The sequence below is a fragment of the Physeter macrocephalus genome, chromosome 21, assembly GCF_002837175.3.
Source record: "Physeter macrocephalus isolate SW-GA chromosome 21, ASM283717v5, whole genome shotgun sequence".
Lineage (NCBI taxonomy): Eukaryota > Metazoa > Chordata > Mammalia > Artiodactyla > Physeteridae > Physeter > Physeter macrocephalus.
Genome location: NC_041234.1, coordinates 40,255,073 through 40,264,150, shown reverse-complemented (window position 1 = coordinate 40,264,150; position 9,078 = coordinate 40,255,073). Strand labels below are relative to the sequence as shown.

At 43.0% G+C, this 9,078-nt stretch overlaps 1 protein-coding gene across 6 annotated transcripts in view; it reads left to right on the top strand.

Moving 5' to 3' along the window:
• Positions 1-9,078, top strand: part of ARHGEF9 (Cdc42 guanine nucleotide exchange factor 9) — a 239,649-nt gene that overhangs the window by 194,859 nt on the left and 35,712 nt on the right. For all 6 annotated transcript variants that reach the window (XM_028482653.2, XM_055081692.1, XM_055081695.1 and 3 more), the window contains one exon: positions 4,285-4,416. In XM_028482653.2, the coding sequence (XP_028338454.2) occupies positions 4,285-4,416 (132 nt within the window). The remainder of the gene's footprint in view (positions 1-4,284; positions 4,417-9,078) is intronic.

The following is a 9,078-nucleotide window of genomic DNA, read 5'->3' as shown; positions in this document are numbered from 1 at the left end:
TGATGTTGAGCATTCTTTCATATGTTTGTTGGCAATCTGTATATCTTCTTTGGAGAAACGTCTCTTTAGGTCTTCTGCCCATTTTTGGATTGGGTTGTTTGTTTTTTTGATATTGTATTGCATGAGCTGCTTGTAAGTTTTGGAGAATGATCCTTTGTCAGTTGCTTCATTTGCAAGTATTTTCTCCCATTCTGAGGGTTGTCTTTTCATCTTGTTTATGGTATCCTTTGCTGTGCAAAAGCTTTTAAGTTTCATTAGGTCCCATTTGTTTATTTTTGGTTTTATTTCCATTTCTGTAAGAGGTGGGTCAAAAAGGGTCTTGCTGTGATTTATGTCATAGAGTGTTCTGCCTATGTTTTCCTCTAAGAGTTTTATAGTGTCTGCCCTTACATTTAGGTCTTTAATCCATTTTGAGTTTATTTTTGTGTATGGTGTTAGGAAGTGTTCTAATTTCATTCTTTTACATGTAGCTGTATCCCTGATAGCTTCTTTTATATCTTTTTTTTTTCTGGAGATTTTTCCAGGATCCCAAGTTTGCAGCTCATATTTGAGAAGTTGATTGTGTGTGGTTGTGATTTCCTCCTCATAGCACCCCTCCCCCATAGCCTGGTTGTATAATACTCAATAGCATGTTCCAGTTTACCATTGGACATTTGAATCCAAAGAAGTTGGAAGAAACACAAAAGCCCAACGTGATGGCGGCAGCAAAAACATCTTTTTAAAGCTAAATGGCTTGATGAGGCATACTCTTTGGACCAGGAGATCAAATGTGGAGGGACAGATTTGTTATTTCCCTGCTTTCCTCCTAGCAGGCAGAATTGAATATAAACTCTGAGAAGGATAGCATTTCCCTTGTCCTCTCCCTTGATGTGCTCAGGGCACAACCCCACATCAGATAATCAGCCTATAATTAGAATGAGGTGCTGGGCATTGGGATATTGAAATGAATGAGATGTAGCCTTGGCTATCCAGTGAGGGCAAGTATGTTCCAGGCAGAGGAAACAGTGTGAGCAAAATTCTGGAAGAATGGAACAGAACAGAAGGCATGTGGAGGAGGGGGATGTGGAAAGATATTACACTTGAGGGGTCAAGGCAAAGGACTGTGTAGTGCAGTGGGGCAGCGAGGGCAAAGTCTGATTGCTCTAAACTCTGAGAGGTCCCTCTCCCTTACATGAGCTTATTTGGTGTTCTCAAGCAGCCATGTGATTTGAGCCAAACAGGAACCTTTGTATTAACCCCATTGTCTAAATGAGGAAACAGATTGTGATTAAGCTACTTCTGAAGGAAGTGAGTTGGCGGCAGCACTGGGCCCAGAACTGAAGTCTTTCAGGTTCTTACCTTAGAAATCTTCCAAGGCAGCTGCTTGTTCCATTAAGGGATCATTATTTTGCTGTGGTTTGATGGTTTAGAGCATGGACTTTTGAGCAACTCTCTCCTGGATTCTGGCACTTTCGGCATATTACTTCCAATTTCTCTGACACTGGTTTGGGAACAAATAACACTACATCCCTTATTGGGTTGTGAGTATTAATAGGAATATGTGGCACAGGATTTAGGGTACACAGTAATAATCAAGGTAATAACTATCACTATATGGAGCTTACAGTGTGATGTGTACTTTTGTAAACACTTTATATATGTTAACTTATATAATCCTTACAACAGCCAAATGAGGTTGGTAATGTTATTATCATCATTTTAAAGATGAGGAAACTGAGGAACAGAGAAGATGAGTTAACTGACAACAATCAGCTTGGTGAGCATAGAGGTGTTTTTTTTTGTTGTTGTTGTTGTTGTTTTTTGTGGTACACGGGCCTGTCACTGTTGTGGCCTCTCCCGTTGCAGAGCACAGGCTCCGGACGCGCAGGCTCAGCGGCCATGGCTCACGGGCTTAACCACTACGCAGCATGTGGGATCTTCCCGGACGGGGGCACGTACCCGTGTCCCTTGCATCGGCAGGCGCACTCTCAACCACTGCGCCACCAGGGAAGCCCTAGAGGTGTATTTTTTCAAGTTTTTTTTTTTTCTTTGTAGAGTGGCACCATGTGGTATTTATGGCAAGTACTTAAAACAGAATTGATAGAATTGCATTGCTCCTAGCTGGTACAGTGTGTAGACTAGATGCCACTGAGTAGTCCTCCTGGTCTGATCATTCTCAGCTTAGCAAGTTGTGCCTTTAAAAGTCATCCTGGCCATCTTTGTATAGCATTGGCCCCTTGTATAGTGTTCTTTCACTTCATGCATATTCAAAATGGACTGTAGTACATCTTCCTGGCCTGCCTCAAGGTGGGGCATGGCCGACTGGTACCACGTTCAGCTTCCCATCCCTCCAACAGGAAAACCCTGCATGACCCCCACACTCTGAGGGATTCTTCTCCTAGCCCTGGGCCTCCAGAGGTTCTGTGCTAGTATGTGGGCCCCTCAAGGAGGAGTGTTTACCAAAGTTCCAGGGAACCCCTGAGGTGTAGTCTGGAGTCACACTAGTATCTCTGAGCTTTCTTTTTTTTTTAAAAAAAATCTTTATTGGAGTATAATTGCTTTACGGTGGTGTGTTAGTTTCTGCTTTATAACAAAGTGAATCAGCTATACATATACATATATCCCCATATCTCCTCCCTCTTGTGTCTCCCTCCACCCTCCCTATCCCTCCCCTCTAGGTTGTCACAAAGCACCGAGCTGATCTCCCTGTGCTATGTGACTGCTTCCCACTAGCTATTTTACATTTGGTAGTGTATATATGTCCATGCCACTCTCTCACTTCATCCCAGCTTACCCTTCCCCCTCCCTGTGTCCTCAAGTTGAGCTTTCTTTTTGAGTTTGTATTATTAGAAAATATTTCCATTGAGCTCCCCTTTTTCTTCCCATCCCTTAGACTGAAAAAAAAAAGTGATATGCTCAAGAATACGATTTCCTGCTACCCTTCTCTTTGGGCCACTGCCCTGCCTAGACTGTTTACCTCTGATTGTTTCTCGGGAGATGCGGGAAACCCCATCTCTAAATTTGACTTGAAGCTTTTCAGTACAAGGCTGAGATCTTAGCATTAGAGTATCAGGGATAAGACCTTAGAGATCATCCTCACATACCTCATTTAACAGCTGGAAAACTGAGACCCAGAGAGAGGAAGCAACTGACCCTCCAGTGACTTTTTGGCCTAGAGACAGTATAACATAGTGGCAAAAGTGAGCACGCTCTCTGGAGCTGCAGTCCTGTGGTTGGATTGTGGATCTTTGGCTAACTAGCTGGGTGACTGTGGCTGATCACTTGACCTCTTTGTACCTCAGACTATAAAGATGACAGCAAGACTGTCTACCTCCCTGGGCTTCTGTGATGCTCAGAAGAGACAGAGTGAAAGTATGTAGCACAATGTCTGATCCCTGTAGGTGCTCAATAAGTATTAATTCTCCTGAGTCAGGGGGCCACTTCTTTTTGTCCCCATGGTTTGCCTTGCATTCCATGAGTTCTGAACACACCTATATTAGACTCCTCTGCTGAGATGTAAGCTCCTCAAGAACAGGGCCAAGTCTGGCTTGACATCTGACATACACCCCCACATATCAGAGTTCCCATAAATAAGAGGCCCTTGGAAACTCTGTAGAATAGAATTAGCTAGGTGTTAGGTGTTTTTGGTGTGTGTGTCTGATTCTACATAGCAAGAAAGATAAGCAAGTTATTCAGGCTTTCTGGATAACAGACCAAGGTGATGAAATTTCCTGCTTAATCAGTAGATTTTAATGAACTCAGAAAGGAAGGAAAAACAATTTTAAGAGGGTGAATGGATTCTCTTGCTCTCCTTCAAACATCCTCTCCTTCTTGTCCTTCCCTGTCTTGTTTTACTTGTCTGGGAAGCAGAGACTTCTAGCACCTGCTCAGGCTTTACTCTTCAGGTACAAGAAAGAGACTAAAAGTCTAGAACTAGGATGAAAGATTGGGGCAGAAAGGGAGATTTAGAGAAAAAGAGAAAGGGAGAATAAGAGAGAGACAGATAGACAGACACCTTATGGCAGCTGGTGCCTCTAGGGCCAGAGAGCAACTGGCAAAGAAGGACTATAGCAGTCCTGGGTTGGGGGGCTCATTTGGCCTCAGAGTAAACAAGAGTATGGGTCTTTATAGCTCATGGAGCCTTTCAGGGATTCCCAGAGGTCCCTCCCTCCATCCTTTCTTCCTCACCAGGCCCTTTCTGTCCTCCTCCTGTCCCAGCCTATGCCCAGCTCTAGGTGCCTCCAGGCAAGTGAAGGGGCCATACCTCCTGCCTGGCTGCCTCTCACTATCACATGTCCTTCCCAGGGCGAGGACATCCTAGACAGGAGCTCGGAGCTGATCTACACTGGGGAGATGGCGTGGATCTACCAGCCCTACGGCCGCAACCAGCAGCGGGTCTTCTTCCTGTTTGACCACCAGATGGTCCTCTGCAAGAAGGTAACCCCACCCCTTTCTTCCCTGAGGGAGATGGGCACCCCAGGGGGCACCAGACCCTTCCTCTCCATCATCCCCAGTTCCCAACCAAGTGGGCTAACCCTGCTGGGCATAAACAAGACAAGATATTGGCAGCAATTCCATATCAGGATCACTGGTATGGCATGAATATCACAAGTAGGGCTGGCTTATGGGCAGTGAAATTCTGAAATTGGTAAAGTTTGTGTTGGTATCTTTTATACACTTTTCCCTCCTGCCCTTCATGGCGATCTTTCTCACTTTTTTCGACCCAGAGCTGATAGCCTGCTGATTTGCACCAGTTGCGAAAAATATTGAAATATTTCTATCCCAGTTGGTGAGTAAGTGGCTTCCCTGAACACCTCCCCCCATTTCTACTCTAATGGCTTTGACCATCTGGCCCCTTACTGCCCTAGGAACCAACAAGGGACCTCCTACTTTACTCTTACAGGTAAGGTACCTTACCTTTGTAATACAGGAATTTTCCCTGTTCCCCTACCCATTTCCTATACAAGTTGTGTCACATCCCTATAACTCTCAACTGTGCTCTTCTTTACCCTCCCTTCTCTGTAATCCATTTGAGAAAAGGTCTTGCTCTTGTGATTAACTCAGCATGAGTGTTTGTTTCTTGGTATCTTCTCCTTGGCAGGTAGGAGGATGACATATGTTCTCAGCCTGATTCCTCCTGATGGGATACTGTTTCTTCCACTTCCTCCCTTAGGATAGGGAGTTCAGATCACTTTTCGCTCCAGGGACTGGCTGGGAAGAATTTGGGACCAGGGAAAGTAAAAGAGGAGGGGAAAACCAAAGAATGCTTAAAGTGACTTTTTAAATTCACCATCCTACCCTTGGTTCTTTCTCCATAATCCAGTCCCTTTGTTTTCTTCCTCACCAAGTAGCAAATACTTCTGAAAGGGAATACTAAATCATGAAGCACCAGGTTAAGCACTGTCATCTTTTCCAGCGTGGAACAGGAACCACACATTTCTTTTTAAGCCCCTTGTTCTCTGTGTATGCCACATCTTGCATTAAATCTCTGGCTATTTGCCTTTGACAGTGGATTGAGGGAACAAATTGAGTTTCAAGTCAAATTGCCTCAATGTTTGGGAATAAGCTTTTAAGTGCCAGCTCTGGAACTGATAGCTGGCTAGTTAATGGAGAAAATTACTGCCTTGGTCTGGACCTGGCCCAGACCAAGGAAGAGAGAACTTTTATGAATCTGGAACTTGGCCAAACAACCAGCCCTCTTATTATCTACCCCCAACTCTTCCTTAGACTTCCATCAAATCAGGAGGCAGGATTTTTGAGGGTTAACTTACGTAGCCAAGGAAATTCTCAGCATATCAGTCATGTCACCAATAGGCATGTGCTCATTCTTCCCACTGAGCCATGTTTACACTCAGAACAACCAGTTGTAGAGAGACACAGAAAAGAGATTAGGAAGCTGGTTTATTTTAGCGTTGCCCACCACTCACACCCTGTTAATTTAAGCATCTGTCAGCCAAGGCTGAGATTACTTTAAGGAAAATGTGAAACTCAGCTCTGCAAAGCAGTAGCTATAGGAGACAGGGCCAGGAGCCAGAACACAAAATAGTGAGGCAAAGGCTAGAAATAAAGGGAAGAAACAACATGGACAGTGAGCTAAGTTTAGGAGCCAGGGGACAGCAGAAAGCTAAAATGAATGAGAGTCAGCTCCAGGCCAGCTAGTAGAAGCCAGTGATTAATGAGAAACCAGAAGCCAAGTCAGCCAAGCTGGCAGGATGGGGGTAGCAGGCAAAAAAGATGACAAAAACAAGAGAAACCTTGAAGCTAGCATAGCTTTCTTCCAATGGGAGCCTTCTTGTTCTAGCAAGAACCATGGCCTCCTCTTCCAGAAAAAAAAGCTATCCACACACCTGGGCCTTCTTGACTCTGGTTTCTCAGAGCATGAGCAGCTACAGTTTGATTTTTCAAAGCCTATTAAAACTATATCTGATGTTTGTGTTGAGGTTATGGTTGAGGATTTCTTTTTGGTACCTGCAATAGGCCTTTCTATTCAGCAATAGGGAGTAAACTTTTGAGAAATGACCATGGCGCCAAAATAAGGTATAGAAAGAGACAAGGTCTTTGGTCTGCTGGGTGGTTGAGGGACCTCTTGCCATTGCTATAAAAGCCTTTCCTCTTGAGGTAGATCTGGAAGAAATGGAGAAAGCTTCCTGGAGATGAAGAATCTTTGACAAAGGAAATCTACAAAGGAAAAGGGCCAGGATTAGAGCTGGGCGAGTAAGGCACTCACCTCAGGCACAGAGTTATAAAAGAGGCCCCAGGGCTTCCCTGGTGGCGCAGTGGTTGAGAGTCCGCCTGCCAATGCAGGGGACACGGGTTCGTGCCCCGGTCCGGGAAGATCCCACGTGCCGCGGAGCGGCTAGGCCCGTGAGCCATGGCCGCTGAGCCTGCGCGTCCGGAGCCTGTGCTCTGCAACGGGAGAGGCCACAACAGTGAGAGGCCTGCGAACCGCAAAAAAAAAGGAGGCCCCAAAGCACAGTAATCCTTTTTACAGGGAAGAAAGGGGACAAGAAAGCTACGTAATCAAATGTGGCTACATAAAGCTTTCTGATGAGTTCATATTTAAAAAGGAGGAGGAAATATGGGCCTGTAGCAAGTGGATAGATATTCATATGTAATATTTTATATGTATACGATATTTAATAGGAGTGACAAAGATTAGTTTCATGAATCTTACAATGAGTCAAAGTTAGTTTTTAAAGATTCTAAGACAATATCAGTGATTTTAAAAGATCTTTTCAAAAAAAGAAGAAAGAAGAAGTGATAGTCTGACAACTCCCTTCTAGGGACAAATAATTTACTATTAACAAAGGAACTTAAAACTTCTCTGTCAAGGGAAAAAGAGCATAAACCTGTTGAGGGGGAATTTAAACCTAAGGTATCTGAGGTTGTAAGAAAGCACTTCAGTGCTCTGAATTCATTCTTTCATGCTCTAATTATTGAACCCCTGCTCTGTGCCAGCCAGCTCTGCCTTCTTAGAGCTTGTAGACTAATGAAATTTAGGTGTAATGTAATTTAAAAATATATACATCACTGGGCAATGAAATAATACTCAGATGTCCCGAGCAGAATTGCTGTAGGTAAACTCAACAGAGTCATGAGTTACAGGAGATCTATGACGACACTATAGATGGGAAAATGTACCAGTTTTCAAAATATAAAAGGTTCTAGAAAATACAGGTTGACAATAAAATAATAATGAATCAACATTTATTGTGCACCTCTATGATTCTGTTCTAAGGACTTTACATTCATTAACTCAATTTAATCCTCACAACAAACCCATGACGTAGGTACTATTATTTTTCCCATTTTAAATATATGTAAAGTGAGGTACAGAGAAGTTATATAACTTGCCCAAGGTGATATTATATCTAGTAAGCGATAGAGCCAGGAATTGCATCCAGGCAAGCTGACTCCAAATTCTTCATTAGTAACCTCTCTGTCATTATTGCATTTGAGCTTGTCAGAATTCTATAATAGATTCTTTTAACATCTTTATTGGAGTATAATTGCTTTACAATGGTGTGTTAGTTTCTGCTGTATAACAAAGTGAATCAACTATATGTACACATATATCCCCATATGCCCTCCCTCTTGTGTCTCCCTCCCACCTTCCCTATCCCACCCTTCTAGAGGGACACAAAACACCGAGCTGATCTCCCTGTGCAATTGAGCTGCTTCCCACTAGCTATCTATTTTACATTTGGTAGTGTATATATGTCAATGCTACTCTCTCACTTCATCCCAACTTACCCTTCCCACTCCCTGTGTCCTTAATTCCATTCTCTATGTCTGCATCTTTATTCCTGTCCTGCCCCTAGGTTCTTCAGAACCGAATTTTTTTTATTCCACATATATGTGTTAACCTATGGTATTTGTTTGCCTCTTTCTGAGTTACTTCACTCTGTATGACAGTCTCTAAGTCCATCCACCTCACCGCAAATAACTCAATTTTGTTTCTTTCTATTGGTGAGTAATATGCCATTGTATATATGTGCCACATCTTTATCCATTCATCTGTCGATGGACACTTAAGTTGCTTCCATGTCCTGGCTATTGTAAATAGTGCTGAAATGAGCATTGTACTACATGACTCTTTTTGAATTATGGTTTTCTCAGGGTATATGCCCAGTAGTGGGATAGCTGAGTCATATGGTAGTAATATTTTCAGTTTTTTAAGGAACCTCCATACTGTTCTCCATAGTAGTTGTATCAATTTACATTCCCACAAACAGTGCAAGAGGGTTGCCTTTTCTCCACACCCTCTCTAGCATTTATTCTTTGTAGATTTTTTGATGATGGCCATTCTGACTGGTCTGAGGTGGTATCTCACTGTACGTTTGATTTGCATTTCTCTAACGATTAGCGATGTTGAGCATCCTTTCATATGTTTGTTGTTAATCTGTATATCTTTTTCGGAGAAATGTCTATTTAGGTCTTCTACCCATTTTTGGATTGGGTTGTTTTTTGATATTGAGATGCATGAGAAGCTTGTATATTTTGGAGGTTAATCCTTTGTCAGTTGCTTCATTTGCAAGTATTTTCTCTCATTCTGAGGGTTGTCTTTTCATCTTGTTTATGGTTTTCTTTGCTGTGCAA